Source organism: Schistocerca americana, chromosome 2 (genome assembly GCF_021461395.2).
Source record: "Schistocerca americana isolate TAMUIC-IGC-003095 chromosome 2, iqSchAmer2.1, whole genome shotgun sequence".
In the NCBI taxonomy this organism is placed as follows: Eukaryota; Metazoa; Arthropoda; class Insecta; order Orthoptera; family Acrididae; genus Schistocerca; species Schistocerca americana.
In genome coordinates, this window is record NC_060120.1 from 962,479,158 (window position 1) to 962,499,636 (window position 20,479).

The 20,479-nt window shown below is 43.2% G+C and overlaps 1 protein-coding gene across 1 annotated transcript in view; it reads right to left on the reverse strand.

The window, feature by feature from the left end:
- Window positions 1–20,479, reverse strand: part of LOC124596203 (misshapen-like kinase 1) — a gene marked incomplete in the record, with an annotated part of 335,677 nt that overhangs the window by 196,659 nt on the left and 118,539 nt on the right. The window contains 1 exon segment of the mRNA XM_047135251.1: window positions 13,520–13,576. Coding sequence (XP_046991207.1) covers window positions 13,520–13,576 — 57 coding nt within the window.

The following is a 20,479-nucleotide window of genomic DNA, read 5'->3' on the forward strand; positions in this document are numbered from 1 at the left end:
CAGGGAGGGTGATTCTGCAGACCCCAAAGCTTCAAGTAGACCATTGATAGCCAACAGAAAAACGAGGAAACTCAATGCGGTGTACCACGAGACCCCATTCTCTTGCATGTGGGTGGCATTGTCGGAAATACCACCACGACCTGGGGAAGAAGGTGTAGGGTGTGATGGAAAAAAAAAAAAGGCCCAACACACCCCACTCATGAAGGGCAATAAGGATGTGATGATGCTACACAGTGCCAAAACCCTTTTCCTGGTCTAAGAAGACAATGATGAGCCACTGACGCCAGGAAAAGCTGACCACATGCCAGACTAGGTGGACCAAATTGTCAGCAGTAGAATGGCCTTAGCGAAAACTGCCCTGGGAGAGACCCAAAAGACTCCAGGACTCAAGATATCAACACAGTCACTGGCTCACCATGTTTGGGCAACTTGCAGAGAGTAATTGGGCGGTAACTGAGCATCTCACAGGGGTGTTTACCCAGTTTCAGTACCACGACGATCACACATTCTTGCCATTGATATGGGAACTCATCCTCACTCCAAGTATGGCTGAAAACAGCAAGGATATGATGCTGACTATGTGCCAATAGGTATTTGAGTGCTTCGCTGTGGATGCAGTATGGCAAAGGGCTAAGCCACTGAGGAATTTCCACTCACTGAATGGAGCATTATATGGCTCCAGGTGACATATAATGAAAGGGAAGTGAATTCACTCCAGTCACTATCCGAGGACACGAAATGTAGGTTGATAATTCTCAGACACAGACACTTTATCATAATGCAGAACAAAATGCCTGGCGATAGCACTGGGTCAGTGTAGACAACACTATTCAGGAAGACACCAGGTACACCTTTGGGGGACTAGTGTCCAAGGAGGCATTGAAGTTTTGCCCAAACCAGGAAAGGAGGGGTACCCAGTCCAATGGCAATAACATAACTTTCCCAGCTTTCTTGTTTCTGTCGTTTTATTAAGTCGCGGACTCTGGCACAGAGCCGTTTAAATGTAATGAGGCTGTCCATCAATAGATATTGCCTATGGCATTGGAGAGCCTCCACATGGGGGTGTGCTAAGGGCAATGGCAGAGGCAAAAGCATCCCAGTCAGCATTGTTGAGAGCCCATCTGGATGGACACCCATGTAAGTGATGCCACACTGAAGAGTGTGGGGGCACTGGTAATCAAAAGATAAAAATCGAGCTCTGAGAGTAAAGTTTTGATAATTTTACCATGACCAGCGGTCACAGTTCCACCCCTTAAAGGATTGTCAGCATTGAAGTTTGCGAAAATGAGCAAGGGTGGAGGGAGCTGAGAGATCAGTGCAAACAATGCAGACACTTCACTATCGGTAGGGAGACACACATTACAAATGGTAAAATCCTGAGATGATCCCATACGAAAGGCCACAGCCTCCAAAGTCATGTCAAGTGGCGCTTGTTTGCTACAGCTAAAATCCAGAATGAATTTATAAGCTCCACCCGACACTTTACCGTAATCAGTTTGATTCTTAAAATAGCCTCAATAGCTATGGAAGGTAGAGGTTTAGAATGTTGGGAACCTAGTTTCCTGGAGGCCAATGCAGAAAGCAGAAGAAACACCTGATAGACATCTCAGCCCAGCCAGTTGGTAGAATATACCACTACATTTCTATTGGAGGATCAATATGCACTGCTCCCAAGTTTGGTTGTATGGGTCATCCAGTGCCACAGCAGCCACAAGGAACTCCGCCTCGAGTACAGAGTCAGAACATGTGACATTCGGCAGCATGGGGACAACAGGAACCTGCCCGTCTTGGAGTTCTTCTTTTGATCCCTCTTCTCACGGACAGTTTCGAAGTCCGCAAGAGCTTGTCGAGCCTAGTTTCACGAACACAGGAGGAATGTGAAGGTCTACAACCAACAACTTGTGGCTTCTTAAGCCATCAATAGAATCCTAGAAGGGAAGCATCCAAAGGGACCCCATCCTGGTGAGAGATGCCAGAGGAGGGGATAGCTTCTCCAGCTGAGGTTGGGGATCGACATCCCTGTTGGATGGAAGTCGACACTTCCAAAGTTGGTGCACAGAAAACAGTAGGAGGAGTGCCTCTAACCACCAGGGGGGGCAATGTAGTCAAGTGGCCCCAAGGGCCCAATGTAGAAAGTAAAAAGAAAGGGCACCGTCACAAGAGAGGATGATGTCATCGTAGCCATAGCAAACCTCGCCGTCACGTCTGCAGGAACCAATCAATCATATTTCTTCTTGGCACTCTGATGTGTAAGTCAGACGAGAGTCTTGTATTTTAGGATTTTCTCTTCTCTTCAGAAAATGGTACACTGTGGTGAACAACACTGTGCATTCCCTGTCGAGATGTACTGTAGTGTTTTTGCATCCTAATCCCACAAGCATCTGCTTATCAGACAACAGTACCCATTGTTGTTCCCTCCTGATCTCGATACAGCAACAATGGGACGCTGCTACATCTAAGATTGAAGGGATTTAAATATAAATAATAAAAGAAAACCACAGGTCTGTGAATACAAAAAATATCTGAGAAAAGAGCCAAGGATAGATAAGGCAGAGAGCAGAGATGCTGAAGAGGAATTTGTGCTGGTACCGACACTCAAATAAAGCTCCCATCAACTGGATACAGAAAAAGCACAATGATGGATAACCAAAATGATAATGTGACAGTTGACACAGAGGGGGTATTTGTGGGGGGGGGGGGGGGGGGGGGCAGAAGGAGCACCCTGTGCCCCGTGCAACTTACAGCCACACTGGCTGATGTTACAACACAAACACACAAGTCCATATCTCAAGCACCGTATCGGAGGAGGAACACATGGCTTCACACCAGATGAATACACTATCACCTTGACCTTTCCGGGCAACTTGTTCCCCTAAATGGCTAATGGGTAGGCCCCAGTATCAACCCTATTGTCCTTTGAAATGCACAACCAATCATTCCAAATTGGCACGAAACTTGTCATTGGTCTGTGAAAGGAGGCTGTGGTGGAAGATGATACCTTGAACCATTTTGAGACTTTTATGGGAGTTGACAGTTACAGGAAGTAACTCAGCTTGTCATAGGCAAGCTGCACCCACGACTGAGCAGAGGTTCTGTTTTAATCAGAACGGAACCATTTTCGAAATTGTTGCTACTTCCCCAAACCTGTCCTCAGGGTGTTCAATGAAGAATATTAGCTTTTTGGTGAAAAAGCATCTCCATTGGTTCTAAGAACAAACCACAAATTGCAGGGAGTATTTCTCCATCTCTCAACCTTACATACGTCCCACAGTGTAGCCAGGAAAGGAAACACTGTAAGGTCATATCCCTCTGCATTGCAGTAATCCTCTCCTTCTGAAGAAACTCATTGGGCCACACAGCCACCAGCAGAAGAAAGTGTGATGTGCTTCATTTGTGAGTCATCCACCTTGGTGTCACCAACTCCAAAAGGGGCCTCTCCCTACAGGTACCGCACAGCCACACCAACAGGAACCTGGCCAGTTCGTAGTCATCTGGAGTCCCTACGCCCCAGCCACAACAAGCACAAACTCATTTGGTTATGTGGGGAGTTTCCAACTGAGGCACATATAGTGCAATCCCTGTGTTCAAAGGACTACCACTATATAGGTACTTGACGACTCCCCACTCCCCTCCAAACAGCATGGCAACAGTGTTGAGTTTTGGCTGTTGTACTTTTGCTAGACATAGACAGTATGGGTGCAAAGAAAGACAGAAACAAAAGGTGGAACATACACAACAATGGGTGAACTTCCCTGCATGATATGCACTTCTGAAAATTTGGAAGAGGAATTTCATATCAAACCCAACAATGTCTTCTTCTTCTACTTCTGTGGTTTTACAACTCATGACGAGTTTTGGCCTCTTCAACTATTTCCTTCCATTTATACTGGCCTTTGCTAGCTTTTTCCAATTCCTGTAGCCCATTTTCCAAAGGTCTATGACTCCGTTCTCACATCTAGTTTTCAATCAACCACGTCCTCTCTGTCCATCTGGCTTTCCTTATAAAATCTTCTTTGGTATTTCCATATTATTCACTTGTGCCAACTGTCCAACCCACCTCAGCATAGATGACCTCAAAATTCTTCTAACAGGCCGATCTTTGTAGATGCCATATAACTAATGGTTATGTAAGTCAAACCCAACAAAAGGGTCTACACATAAGGAGCAGTCAAATGAACACCAAACACCCACCATAATACATAGTCTGTGTAACAGTTGGCTCCACTGTTTTCTGTTTCGATACTGTCACAGCAGTGTAGGGGAACGACATAGTGCCATGTCATTACAGGTCCCGACAGTTCTTGTTTTACGACCTTGGCTTTTGGTGGACTGGTCTAGTGTGTTCATCTACCTGTTGGCAGGGTGGCAAGCAAAGAAGAGTAGAGATGTGTGATTTGTTTTCTGGTGGCTGAGGCCACTGGAGTGGACAAAATTCGTCATTGCATGTCTGCTGTGTGTGGTGGACACTGTATGTCCCTAATGTGTGTAAACAGCTGGCAGAGAAGGCTGGCTGAGAAAGTCGCACATCACTGGGAGATGATCCATACCCAAGACATGCTCACTGAGCTATGGACCTTAATGTAATCCCTAAATGTAATGGAAAGCAAAGCCAACAGTGGTAACATCCCACATCCCATGTCACCCACCACAGAGATCCAAAGCTGTTCACCAACTTCTAGAAATGTTATGAAGAGCTCCTCCTTCAACAACAGAGGTCCTCTGCTTGTTGAGTTTCTCGAGCACGAAACCACAATAAATGAGCATCGCTAACAACACGCTGAAAAAACTGCCTAGTGCCCTAAGTCAAAACACCCAGGAATGCTGTCAGACAGAATCATCCCAGTTGCATGATAATGTTCACTCCCACACTTACAGTTGGCTTCAGTTATTTAGTTGGGAAACACTGCAATATCCTCTGTAGAGCCCAGATTTTTCACCATATGATTTTCATATCTTTGGAAACCTGAATAAAGACATGCATGGATGTTGGTTTCAGTCTGACAAGGATGTGCAAGAGTGGGTGCGGTTGTGCATCCGTCAGTAGCTGACTGCAAAATATGAAGCAGAAATTGAGAGTCTCGTCTCCCAGTGGGGTAAACATCATAATAAGTGTGGTGATTATTTTTGAATGGTCCCATTGTGGTGGGAGCTCTGTTTTCATTTGACTCAGAATTGAAGATGAAAAGTTGTATAAAGCACTGGATGAGAGAAAAACAAGTGCCCAAAATCATAAACCAAATTCAAGCATGTTCGAAATAAGACAGATTGCTGGGGCCTCGTGGTAGTCAAGCACGTAATCACAAAAGAGATGTGAGCCCCTACCTCACACTGTTAATCCAAATAAGACAGAAGCTGGCAAAATTTCACACTCAACAAAAGGAGCCGCAGAAGACATGTACAAAGTCCTTTCAGTAAAGCATATATGTGACTTACCGAACGAAAGCGCTGGCAGGTCGATAGACACACAAACATACACACAAAATTCAAGCTTTCGCAACAAACTGTTGCCTCATCAGGAAAGAGGGAAGGAGAGGGAAAGACGAAAGGATGTGGGTTTTAAGGGAGAGGGTAAGGAGTCATTCCAATCGCGGGAGCGGAAAGACTTACCTTAGGGGGAAAAAAGGACGGGTATACACTCGCACACACACACATATCCATCCACACATATACAGACACAAGCAGACATATTTAAATACTTTAAATATGTCTGCTTGTGTCTGTATATGTGTGAATGGATATGTGTGTGTGTGCGCGCGCGAGTGTATACCCGTCTTTTTTCCCCCTAAGGTAAGTCTTTCCGCTCCCGGGATTGGAATGACTCCTTACCCTCTCCCTCATCTCTCTGCCACATATACCACACTGCAGAATAACAGAAGTTGGCATGTTTCCACTGTGGACCCTGTGGACCCCTGGGCAGTTGTACACTACTGCAGAGAAAGAAGATGAATACTACACCACAAGACATCAATCAACGACCAGTGGAACACAGGTCATTGTCGTTCCCTGGAGGAGGTCACTTCCCCAAAATGGTGTAGCCACCCCCCCGCCCCTCCCCCCTTACGTACAGAGGTAACAGCACTCGCCTACCTGCTGAACTCAGATAAACTAAACGAGGTAACCTTCTATTGAGGTGAGGCCACCACAGATGGATGGCAAGAATAACAGTCACCAAAGTATCAGGAAATCTCACCAACAATGTCATCAATGGCCATCTTCCCCAGACAGTAGTCAACTTGGTGGCCGACTTCTTTTTCAGTAATGTTGAATGCTTATAGTTCCACACTAAAAAAGGACTATGTCCGTGATACGAAAGCAATAATGTTCAAAGACACAAATGGAAAACACGGTCATAAATAGGAGTATATATTCCATTAAGAACTATAAATGACAGAACACAGACCTTCTAATTTGTCTTCTTAACAGAATGTAATTGTGATGTAATTCTTGTACGGGACTTATTGTAAGCATTACATGCAGTCATAGTCTGTGATAGATCAAGCTCCAGATTAACAAAGCTATTCCAAGAAGCAACATAACAAATTTTGCCCTGTGTGATTGTTTGCCATTAAAGACATCAACTGTCAACAAGACCAGTTCCAGTCATCAACCTAGATCCTCTGTTAAACTGTGAAGTTTCTGTCGACTCCAAAAAGCTACACAGGTTCATGAAAGAAATCTGCATTTCAGCAAAGACTGCAAGTGCTGCAGGTAGTCACTGAGAACTTTGGATTACTAACTGTTGCAAACAGATGCAACTCATCCCTAGAGGTACGTACATAGGAACAGCTGAAACTGTTTCGGCGTAACAACACACACCAGCACAAAGATCAAGAACAATACAGCAGAGAGGGCTGTGAGACGATGTCAGCCAATAGCATGCTGACTAGGACGTCACCACAACAGAGTGGCATCTACACGAAGAGAATAAGAGTGGCGTGCTGCCTAGCCTCAGCTACATTAGAAGAATTGCACTAAAAGAGAGGACTAGAAGACAGGTACTAGAAGAACCGCCACAGTGATATTAACGATAGCAGAGACTTATGAACTTGTGTGATTAGCTTGCATGGAAATTGTATCTATCAAAGGACACCGATTATTTGCATGTCGCCAATTCCTTACAACCCATCACGTAAACACAAATGTTAAGTATTGTCAATTCAATTACCGTAATAAACTCCATTAATACGATTTGCTTGTATGTTGCCTAGCTATCCGAGAACAGCTTCCTAGGCACCCTATAAGACACGAGTGGGCAGGATTCCACAGAAAGTGTCCGGGAAGGCTTAGTGCCACCAATGAAGAATCATGCTCATCTACCACAACTGTAATCACAGTGGAGGAAGCTAGTATGTAACTGTCAACAGGATGTGGTCTGCCCAAGTAACAACAAACAGAGAACAAGCAGTCCTCAGTGAAACAACACTGGTGATCATCCAATTAGCCAACATCTATGTAGGGTATTGCCAACTGAACAATGGACAATCCAGCAGGAACAGGAGCAGATGCTGCAAGGTGATTTCACTGAACCCTCAGAAAGTCCTTGGTCCTTTCCAGTGGCCCTTGTGGTGGAGGGGGAGAGTGCAAGGCATTTCTGTGTCAACTACTACCAACTGAATAAAATCAAGAAAAGAGGTGTCTACCCATTGTCACACACTGATAACACGCTACTCTACTTGAAACAAGAAAAATATTTCCCAAATATGGGCAAGCCGACAGGCCATTAGCAAATCGAGTTGATGAGGCTGACCAGGAAAAGACTGTCTTCAGAACTCCTGATCGCATTTATGAGTTCAAAGTTATGCCATTGGGATTGTAATGCTTTACTTTTGTAGACATCTGAAGGACATTTAAGCCAGCTGACAATCATGTTCAACTGCTTTGAGACGACAGGTCTCCACCTGAATCTGAGGAAGTGCCTCTTCTTCATCCAATAAAAGAATATCTTGGAGCACATAGTTAATGGTGATGGAGTCCAACCTGATCAAAGAAAATAAGAGCGGTCACCGATTTCCCAACTCCTCGGCACATTTGTGAAGTTTTCTCAGAATGTGCTCTTACTACCAGGATTCATAAAGGACTTATGTACCAAGGCACATCGCTTGCAATAACAGCTGAAGAGGGAGGCTAAATTTCCTGGAACAAGTGCAAGAAAGACCTTTCGCGGCCTTGAGGAGGCATTATCATCATCTCCAGTCCTAACATTGTATGCCGAGAATGCCGAGACAGAACTTCACGATGGCACTAGTGGGTGTGGGATTGGTGCAGTTCTAGTAAAAATTCAGAAAGGTGCTTTATGCTTTCGCAGCACTCTCCAAGCCTGAGATGAACTACTCTACAACTGAGAAAGAGTGCCAAGCCGTTGCTTGGACCATCGGCAAGTTCTGTTCATATTTACGTGGCAAATCATCCACCCTTATGACAGACCACTGTTCTAGCTAGCATGAAGGATATGTCAGGTCAGCGGTCAAGATGGACATTGAGGCATCAGGAGTACGCTGTCATAGTCGTACACAAAAATGTACAAAAGCACAAATAAGCTGACTGTCTTTGAGAGACTTCTTTGTCAGAACACATTAGGGATGAAGTGTCTCAGCCACTGCTGTATTAAATGACACTGCTGCTGAACAGAGGGAAGATCCAACATGGCTGACAATCAGGCAGGAGCATTTAAGGAGAAGTGAACAACCAAACGAGAATTCCAATTTATAAATAGAACACTGTATAAAAGGAACTATGATATAATGGGGCAAAAATAGTTGATCATCATCCCAGCTCATCTACAACCAGCAACCTGAAGTATTTTCACGATACTCCAACAGCTGTTCACCTGCAATTCATGAAGACCCAAGACAGACTCAGATGTAGGAAATGGGAACGATGGATTTTGTCGCCAAAGCTGTGTCAGCTGCTGAAGCTCCAGAAATTGTTCTTCAAAGCAGGCATCATTCTGCGACATGGGGCCCTTTGTGTGGTCATTTATGATCATGGAGAAGTTTTTCAGTTGAGACTAGTAGGAGAGTAATTTTGCATTACATCATTAGCCATATGATGACAACTGCCTACCACCCATAGACAAATGGCCTCACACAATGCTTTGATAAGACATTGCCAGATATGCTCACAATGTAAATTAATGTTGAACAGAGAGTTTGGGATACAATACTCTCTATGGTGGCATTCACATGTAACACATCAAGGCAAGGCACTACAGGCCCACATCATTCTTTCTGTTCCACAGTCATGAATCTGAAACAATAACCAATACAGTGGTCATGTTTCATCCGGATGATACTAATGATGACTACGTAAAACACCTCATCCTGAGATCCAAAGCACAGCAGCTGGCTTGCTTATGGTCCCTGGACAGTCAGGAGAAGGACCGAGAGCTTTACTACACCAAGCAGCAGCTCATGACATACAGTACATGAGACTCGATATGGGCTTCTATGCCTGTGCAGAAAGCTGAACTATCAGAAAAGTTACTAAAGTGCTACCTTCTGCCATATCATATTCTTCGTTGCTTGTTGGATGTTACATATGTAATCAAAGATTATGATCCTTCATCAAGAAGACAAACTGCAGAGATGTCGTCAATGTACTCCATATGAAGCCCTAGTATAGTCCTGAGACGCACATTGATAACGGGAGGGGGGAAGGCTTCTCATTCAAGGAAACTGAATACCTGCTCGATAACTGAAACTTCAACATGAAGAGCCACCTTCAATGGTCATCGTAGTGAAGAGGGTGTGGCAACATGACAAGAATGTGGGGCACCTTCAGTGGACACCTGACAAGATACAGATACAAGATGCTGTAGTTAGCTCTAATGAAAACCTCTGAAACAATGGGTCACTGTTTCACCAGGAAAGGGTACAATGTCAAGAGCTGCGCTGCATTTCTATAGGAGAAGTGGTTAGTGCCACTGTCTGGTGTGCTGCAGGTGACTTGATGCTAGTTATGATGTGACAATATTAACCAGCATTTGGCCATGACAACTTCTATTAATTTTGTGTAAACAAATTAGAGACAACACCCATTTCCCGGCCACAGGATGTAGATGAGCAGTAAGAAAACAAACCAATGAGTGCATAACTGGTAAGTTTAGAAAAACCATTATAAATATAAACTAAATGAATCGCTGTCAAGGGCACGTAACCTCAGAACACAACTGCATTATGGCATTCATGAAAGCAAACAACCATTGGCCGATTATTATATTAAGCATATAATAATAATCAATTAAAATATTCAACACCTTATGTCAACACCATTCTTTCATCTGCAAAACACTCAAAAATGGTGATACTAATTTAAACATTTTGATTCATGTTTCTTGGTATGTGCTGGTAAACGTCCTCTATTCAAAACAAAAAACAAATGACGTATACCATTGTGCAACATGTCATTTCTGAGGCATACAACAATTACAGCAATGGTGATAATTTTACCACTGCTTTCTATCGGGTGAAAAGTAGAGAAAAGATATGTATGTTCTACTACTCGGTGCACAAGAATTGGGCTAGGAAAGCCAGTGAACTTCAGTAAATTCATCAACTTTGAAATTCAGCAGACAGGGCAATGAGATAATACTTCTAAAAATGAAGTACATTTTTGTACTGTTTCATTATTCTCCATCTTAAACTTACAAGTACTGTAATACCGCAGCCACTTTCACTGAGTTACCACGAGCGGCCGTGGAGAAGGAAGGGGCCGAACTCCCTGGGGTGAGCCCCGGGTCCAGTCATTCTGTAAGCACGCAGCAGGAAGCCAGGCCGACGTCCTCACCTCGCTCAAGAAGTGACACGATGCAAAAGGCCCGTCTGACAATGAGAAGCATGCCAAGAGCTGATGGACACCTGCAGCCATTAGGAGAGAACGCCAAGAATGTATTCGTGAAAGCATCTCGGTTCTTCTGGCCTTGCGGCAGTCATGTTATCTGCCTTAGAAAACAGAGATGTGCCAACATTTCCAGCACCCCATGGGCACAGGGAGGAGCGTGCAGAAAAAGTGGGGAATCAGTGCAGGGAGGGGTGTGAAAGAAACCAGCATTCGTAAGATGATGTTTTCCTCGATGGTGAGGACATTCCTTGTAAATGATGGACGCCAGCAGATTTTGAGATGGAGCACAAACATGAGTCTGTCCAGGGCTCATGCAGAGAGAGTGGTTATAAAGAAGTGTGGTGTAGTTGCTTTACCAAAAGCCTCAGAATGCAGGAAAACATCTCAAGAATGTGAAATCGTGAGAAAGATGCAAATTCTCAAGGCACACTCATGCCCACGCCAGATAGAAAATTTCCCCCCCTGCATGGAGAGGTGTGGCAATGAAATGGCGATCTGTCATTGAGCTACATTGAAAATTTCGTCCACCAATGACAATGCACGGAATAGGCAGTGCCTTGAAAGGAAGATATACGATGAACATCAACAAAATCAAAATGAGGATAATGGAATGTAGTCGAATTAAGTCGGGTGATGCTGAGGGAATTTGATTAGGAAATGAGACACTTAAAATAGTAAAGGAGTTTTGCTATTTGGGGAACAAAATAACTCATGATGGTCGAAGTAGAGAGGATATAAAATGTAAACTGGCAATGGCAAAGAAAGCGTTTCTGAAGAAGAGAAATTTGTTAACATTGAGTATAGATTTAAGTATCAGGAAGTCGTTTCTAAAAGTATTTGTATGGAGTGTAGCCATGTATGGAAGTGAAACATGGACAATAAATAGTTTGGACAAGAAGAGAATAGAAGCTTTCGAAATGTGGTGCTACAGAAGAATGCAGAAGATTAGATGGGTAGATCACATAACTAATGAGGAAGTATTGAATAGAATTGGGGAGAAGAGGAGTTTGTGGCACAACTTGACAAGAAGAAGGGACCGGTTGGTAGGACATGTTCTGAGGCATCAAGGGATCACAAATTTAGCATTGGAGGGCAGCGTGGAGGGTAAAAATCGTAGAGGGAGACCAAGAGATGAATACACTAAGCAGATTCAGAAGGATGTAAGTTGCAGTAAGTACTGGGAGATGAAGAAGCTTGCACAGGATAGAGTAGCATGGAGAGCTGCATCAAACCAGTCTCAGGACTGAAGACCACAACAACAACAATGACAACGCTGAAACGAAAGATGATTCAAAGAGGAGTTGAGCTGAAAGAGGAATGAGAAGCGAAAAAGGGGGAGTCGTGGAAACACTGCCGAAGCGAGAGGGTATGGGCGCACTTCCACCCTGCATGAACATCCGCCTTCTGACGCCGTGACAGCACCACTTCAGCCACGCAACCGACAATGGGCAGACAACATGGAGATTGTATCTGCGACCCACCGCGACTGCTGATGAGTACAGCTGCCACTCACAGCACAGCTCCGAGGCGACATGCCACACCGACGCAGCACCTGCCTCCGACAGCGCTACACGACTAACGATAATGAATTATGGTGAGACGATTTGTCCCCTCCTCCATCCCCTTAATAACTGAGTCGTGTCCACGCCAGCTCAAATCAGCACTGAGATTTATAATTTTGTTTTGGTTTGTATAAACAGCACAATAAAAATAAATACATTTCTTTCATGTTTTGATCATATATCCAATCGTTTACATTCATACATTAACCCCTTAATTATGAACCATTTGTGTTTTATTTCATTTAATTTACAATTTTCGCACCCAACGTGGGGCCACATGATTGGTAATTTTCATGGTATCTGATATCACAAAATAAGTTCTCAAGTTCACTACAGTACCATTACTTTAGTTCACGTACACTGCACTTGACTTTCTCTTACTGACTCAGCTATTCAAGTACAACTCATGGCCCACCTCAGAACTTTACTTTTGCCAGCACCAGTACTATATTTTACAAACTCAACAGAAAAGCATCATGCATACCTTAATGAAGTAGTGTTCCTGGAAGAAAGGGCACCATGGGAAAATTACTTAACAACAGAACAGAGGTTTGTCTCTGGAATCAATCTTTCATTCTGCAGCAAAAAGTGCATAGTTTTCAAGTTTTGTGGAAGATAAAAGGTGTGTGCCAGTCTGAGATGCAAAGATTTTTGGCTACGCTCTGCTCCCTAAATGATTCTCATAGTATATTGCCAATGGGCACATCTGAATAGTTCACAGTGGCACTGAAATGCAAAGACTGTTTCCAGATGAATGACAACTGATAACAGGCAAACATATATTTCAGAAAAATTCCACACACAATATCATGTGCACTGGACATTGAAATGGAATACTAATTCTGAGTCCAAATTACTTGCTTTAAATGGCCAGATCTGACATGTGTAAATTATGCATAAATAGTGAGAAACATATCTAGCTTATTCATATTACTTTTACATATGTTTATTCAAAAAATATCAATCCATACCTGGCCAGCACTGAACAATATTTTCTCTGTCCTACAAATGCTTAAAAATCAGTTACAGCACTTATAACATACATCTAAGATGATCACAGAATCATGCGAAGTAAAGCTATTGTGGCAGACCATACTCTTTATTTTGGTAGTACTCACTTCAGTGACATCCATAACTTTGATGGCTGCCAGCTGACCAGTCTTTGTATGGCGCCCCTAGAAGAGAAAATAAATCAGAATGAAGCAAATTGCATACAATAGACAGAGGAATATCAAATTGTCAAGACTGTGTTAACATAAAAGTACACCTGGCTCATTCAGGTGAGATTCAAGGCAAACAAGACAAAATAATGCTGTCAATAACAGTTCCATGAGCCCATAAGGGGGCACTCTCATAACTAATGTCAATTCATTCATCTAAACATGGGAAGTCAGAAAAGCACTGTAACATGGCCAACAACACTATTGCAGATCTTACACTAGCTGTGACTCACTGCCCCACTTGGTTGCTTTTGCTTTTACTGTTCCTGTTCAGCATCTTATCACATGTTTTGAAATCAGCCTCCTTCATGAGAAAATCTTAGTAACGTTTCCAAACTGTCTTTAGATGAACCCAATTTCGATGGCAATTGTGTTATTGCTGTTAGACTTCTGCCAAACACAACTTAGCCTGAAATTACAATGAAATGAACACCCTTAGCTGCCTACAGGCGTTGACATACGTCAACGGGGACAGATGAAAATGTGTGCCCTGACTGGGACTCGAACCCGGGATCTCCTGCTTAGATGGCAGATGCTCTATCCATCTGAGCCACCGAAGACACAGAAGATAGCACGACTGCAGGGATTTATCTCTGGCACGCCTCCCGCGAAACCCACATTCTCAACGTATTGTCCCGCACTACATTTGTAGTGCCCCCGCCCATTATACTCATTACTCGCAGCGCGTTGCCGATTCCCGTAAGAGTTTGGGCACTGTTTGTGCATTCGCGAAGAAGAAGAAGAAGAAGAAGAAGATGGTCAAGTGGCTGGTGAGCCTTAACGATATATTTACTAAGATGGTATCTGTTCTTTCGGACATGCCTGCTTGTAAAATACGAATTGTAAAATGTTACCTTCTCATAATCTGCACTTTTTGTAATTTTTTTAATAACTAAATCACTATGTCTGGGTAGTAGAGCAGAGCTGCTATCAACTTTAAGTTTGGTTTGAACACCACAATTCTTTATTGGGCACAGTCCTATTGGAAGTGGTAATGCTGTGAACTTCCTCCAACCTTTGAATTGAATTACCCAGCCAATTACAGTGGTACCTGCAATCATATGGGTATCTACAGATGAATGTATCAAATCACAATGGATCTCAGCATCATTTTTCACATTAATAAACATTTGCAGGGGTGAAAAAAGTGATAAATGAAATAAAAATTCTAGAACTGATCTAGGATTCAGACCATGACCTTCAGACCTGTACAAAGTTGAGCTAATTTTTATTCATGTGTTGCTTTAAATTAACTGTTGCAGTTTGAAACCTGTGAATGTTTCCTAAATTTAAACATTCATGAGACTGTATTCATTAATTTATTAACTGTGTGTTTTGTTTGTTTATTTATTTGTTTAAAACATGACCTATTACATACTATTTTTAATTTTACACATATTTTGTGTGTGTGTGTGTGTGTGTGTGTGTGTGTGTGTGTGTGTGTGGGTGGAGGCGCGAGCATGCCCACGTGCACATGTGCATTGTGTGTATATGATGATGACGATGAGAAGGGAGAGAGTGAAACCCAGTGCCGGAACTTAGCCTATTTCTCGCGACTAATACCAAGGTGGCTGCCAAGCTAGACGTACTCAGCCAATGGACCACCATCAACAGTATCACATGCCCTCACTTCATGAGACACTGTGGAGAGGTTTGGTATTTAAGCCAGGGTGTTGGCGCAAAGTCTGGTGATCAGGAACTTTATGCCACCACCTCTCCTCCCCTTGCCAGACAAATACTGGCAGTGAAAATTTTTTCCACCACCAGGAATCAAACTGGCTTACCCCCGGGTTGAGCACATCACATAAGTGTGTGTGTGTGTGTGTGTGTGTGTGTGTGTGTGTGTGTGTGTGTAAAAAGAAACCTGTAAAAATTTAACTTCCTTGAGCTCCAAGTGTGACTGGAACACTTTTGCCTTCCCCTCAGCAGAGAACTAGTTCACTAGGGATCTGGAGTTCAATGGTAATTCAAACCAAACCCCTTTCTACATAATACGAGGCCACTGACGAAAACATCATTTAGGGCCACAAAATATAGAAAGTGGGGTTGACTGGAAATCAAGCGCTTCAGTTTTGAACTTCTAGTCCGACACTCTCAGAGCCTTATTGCGTTTTAAAACATAATTTCGAGGGTGAGATAAAAAAAGAGAGACGACTTGGCGCACCGCGGAATGAGCTACTCGATCGACACAGCACGGTAAATGTCGCAGTTCGGATTGTCCCAATCCGCGCTGTGTGGCAAGGCCGATGGCTTCTTGGCCTCTGACTGGAACGGGTCTTAATGTGGACGTGCACCTACAGCCGGAAGGACGCCGAAGGTCGATACGCTGGCGCGTCGGCCTTGAACTTGCCGGCCCGCACCTGTCGGCGGCAAGTGCTATACCACTCGTCGCTGAACACATTCCGTAAACTTCCGCGTGCTTTGTTGCAGACGCCGTCGTGGGCTAGTGGGAACCGAGATGTTGAGGGGCCAAATCCCCGCCAGACCACGAAAATTTTCCGTCTGCTTTTCTTTAATCTAGCCTTCACCTATAGTTATTTGTAAAAAATGACAATACAATTATGGACTAGTCCACGGTATTCTGCTCGACAACATTTGAATTGAAGACTTGCTGGTTGATTGCCTTTGCCGGTCGCTTCTGGGGTTTCAATAGTACATTACACGTACAGATTACGAAGAATATTCTAGAACACGTGACTGTGTATTAATTGAATATAAATACAAAAAACTGCGACCAGTCGATTTTGAAATATTTGTTGATGCCCATATTGTAGTTCAAACATTGAAAAACACAATCTGCCAAGTACAACATGGCCGAATGTAGAAGCTGACATATTGAGACAAAAGTGGATCATGGTTAAAAAGCACAAGACAAAAGCATCTCAGATAACGCCTCAGATGAACACTCACCTACAAGAAAATGAATCAGAAAACGTTGGCCAGCGTGAAATGCAAGCGGGTGTCTTTCATGGTGTAGTGGTTATTTTATAAACAATAATTAACCATGCAGTTACGAAGAAATTGGCGCCGCGAGCATACAAACTGGATAGAACAACAATGACAGAATATCATCCGGTCATTCAAATCTTCGCTGACATTAATCTCGACCAATGGAGTCAGTAAATAGGATAGAATGCTCCAGATTTTTGAGTGTACATGTTGATGAAAACTTGAACTGGAAGAAGCACACTACTGAGCTTCTCGTGTAACTGCTAATCTTGGAAACAGACGTATCACCCTTCTGACATATTTTGCATATTTCCACTCATTAATGTCTTATGGAATAATTTTCTTGGGTAACTCATCACTTAGAAAGGAAGTGCTGATTGCACAAACAGGAGCAGTAAGAATAATATGTGGTATTCACCCACGGACGTTATGTAGGTATCTATCGAGGAGTTGGGCATTGTAGCCGCGCCGTCACAATGCATATATTCGCTAATGAAATTCGTCATAAATAATCCATCACAATTTAGCAAAAACCGTGATGTCCATATCGACAACACTAGATGACCTTTGTTACCACTGTTAAAGCCGTCAGTAGCTCAGAAATGAGTTTGATGCGCAGCAATAAAAATTTTTGATCATTTGTCCAGAAACATTATGTGTGTGACAGGTAGCGAAGCAAATTTTAAAAATGGTTCAAATGGCTCTGATCACTATGCGACTTAACTTCTGAGGTCATCAGTCGCCTAGAACTTAGAACTAATTAAACCTAACTAACCGAAGGACATCACACACATCCATGCCCGAGGCAGGATTCGAATCTGCGACCGTATCGGTCGCTCAGTTCCAGACTGTAGCGCCTAGAACCGCACGGCCACTCCGGCCGGGACGCAAGTTTTAAATACAATTTAAAATGATTTACGCTAGACAAACATCCTATTCCAGTGAATCTTCTACTTAAAAACTAGCAACCAGTAGAAAAAATAAAATAAAATTAAGTGTAGTTGCATGAGTAGGACTACAAATAATATCGTGTTCATTAGTTCAAATGGCTTTCAGCACTATGGGACTTAACTTCTGAGGTCATCAGTCCCGTAGAACTTAGAACTACTTAAACCTAACTACCCTAAGGACATCACACGCATCCATGCCCGAGGCAGGATTCGAACCTGCGACGTAGCGGTCGCGCGGTTCCAGACTGTAGCGCTTAGAACCGCTCGGCCACTCCGGCCGGCCTGTTCATTTAACATTAATCATGTATACATATCCTGCCAACTGACTCGTTGCACATCATTTCCATAAAAGAATCGTTCAAATGATCCATGGAACACGTAACTAAATAACTAACGAACTAACTAACTTGGGAGAACGTCAACAGAAGTCTATCATATTAAGTGTGTCCATCCTGCAGCGTGTCATGGTAAAGGTTTAGTAATTATGTGGGGTGCGACGATGCACCATGGTCTAGCCACACGTGTTGTCCACGGGCGGGTTACTGGGTGCGATTATGAGGACGACAACAGTCTCACATTGGTGTTAACTCTGTTCCATGGTGAGTGACCTTCCAGAGCTGTCCGAGGTTCATTTAATGAACACAATGACCAAGAACTTCACCTCACGTTGCCGTTTTACACCCCTGACCTGAATGTAAATGAACCTTGCTGGAGTACTTTGGAGGTCAAGCTGCACAGTCGGTAGCTTCCTTCATGAACACTGAATTAGTGACCTCCTTACTGAAGGATTGAGTATGTATCCCTTTGACTCTTGTGGTGGGATTTCTATCTATCATCTCACATCGAGAACTGCAATTCATACAAAAGGAGAGCCAACACCCAATTAATACAAATTTCTCTTTTTTCACGTATTATTGCGTCCAGTCCCAGCAAGTTTGCGCATTGCAGCCAACACAGTGATGCTGCCCTTGAATAGTACATTGTCTCATTAGACTTTACTATTTGAGATATCGTAATGATTTATCGAATTACCAGAGCAAAAGGTACTTTAAACGCACACTGCTTCGCCACTGACGAATCCCAATGCCTGTCGTGAACGCTCCCTTTCAATCTGTACACGCCGCAAGCGTGTCGCTGAGGAACTGCAGTGGTACTGCTGGCGGCGCGCTAGTGATTGGCAGAAGCCTGTTCACACGCTCCCGGAGGACCTGTGACAATCACCGTAGACTGTGAGCACAGGCACCAGATGCGTACAGCTAACGGTGCAAATGTTGCATTGGTCCCGAAGCGATGAGAACTCTGAGGAGAACGGCCACGCATGCATAAACAAGCATTCTGTCAATTTCCGGCAATGGCTTTTGAGGCATACATGCTACCGAACAAGCACGAAACACGTTGTGTGCAATGGGGCTGCGAGTCCACTAACTCATTATGAGGCGAAACGCAGTTAAGGAACAAATTTAGCACAGAAAAAAGTGGCCTTTTCAAATGCTGCATGCATTTAATTTGCAACACGTAAACGGGCTCTCGAAACTGTAGACAATAAATTACCAGTTTTTTTAATAATTAGTTTAACTCTCAATGAAGACGGCTGAATCAAATTAGTGCCAAAATGTAAGCTTCATGCGAGGAAACAAAAAAGTTCCTTATGTTGATGAGGTAAATGAATATTTTTCATGTCAGTCTCACTCTCACAGCTTTATCTGAGATTTTAAGAATCAAGAAATAAATGTTAAGCGCTTGTATTTCGACGTCGAAAATCAAGCGGCGAGTTTCTATAACATCAGCACTTACCTAACAAGTTTTTAAAGCTGGTACACTAAGTAAGTTTTACTTTTGTTTTAAAATATCCTTCAAGAAATTAGTATGTATTTTGCAAACACCGATCATGTGAAACTCTGTTCGCCCTTTTGTTCACGAGTACCAGATAGCAACAGACAGCGGCGCCTACGCTGACGTGTTCCTTGACTTCCGAAGGCATTCGTAACAGTTCCCCATTGTCCTCTCATGAACAAAATACGAGCGTATGTAATATCAGATCAGCCTGGTCACTGGACTGTGGGTTTCCAGCAGAGGGAACTCAGAATGTCGTCCTTAAACGGAGTTATTCAATCGTATAGCAGCTCCGGGAGTTTTAACAAGAGGTTTTACAGGACCAGTACTGTTTGCAGCAGATGTTTTCAAACTGTGCGTCACGGCTCCCGTTACATTAGGGGAGAAAATAATCTTGACTGTGGATTCATAAAAGCGATTTCGTTAATCTGTTTTCTCGGTAAGAGAACAACGTGCGCGCCATCAGTGATAAGCGGGCAGGAAAGTAGTTTTGTTACCATGTAAGCGTGGCAGACGGCAGCTGAATCGTACTACGTGACTGCTTTTATTCACTACCAATCAGTTTGAAGGTTAATTCTGTTGTGATGTTGTTTCTCCTTCAACATGGACAAATTTTTAAATGTTTCTCCTTCAGCATGGACAAACTTTTAAATGTAAGTCCATATCGTGATATTTCAAATTTATAATACAGTTCTAACGGCGTGAATAGACGAAAATGCAGGAAGTACGATGGCAATGACTTGAATTTAGGTTGCACATGTACTACTGCAGGAAATAAAGAACGACCACGATCTGTCATTTGTTTTAAAGGCATAGCTATTATTCGCGTTAGGAGACAAATACAATTCGTGGTAAATACCATTACAAACAAATGCAAAAAACAATTAGTAACCTTGAGCTGTACATCTCGGTCATCACTCTCTCACATATTATTCAGGATGGCTTCGAAACCCGGAAAATTACTGGAGTACCTTTTATCGACCTGACGGCTGCTTATGACAGTGTCAACCATCGTCAACTGTCACATAAATTCTACGGGTTCACGAAAGATTACGGTTTCACCAAACCGCAGAACGAAAAATTTATATGGACTTACAGGGTCAGCGTAGCCGATGGAGTTGTCAAA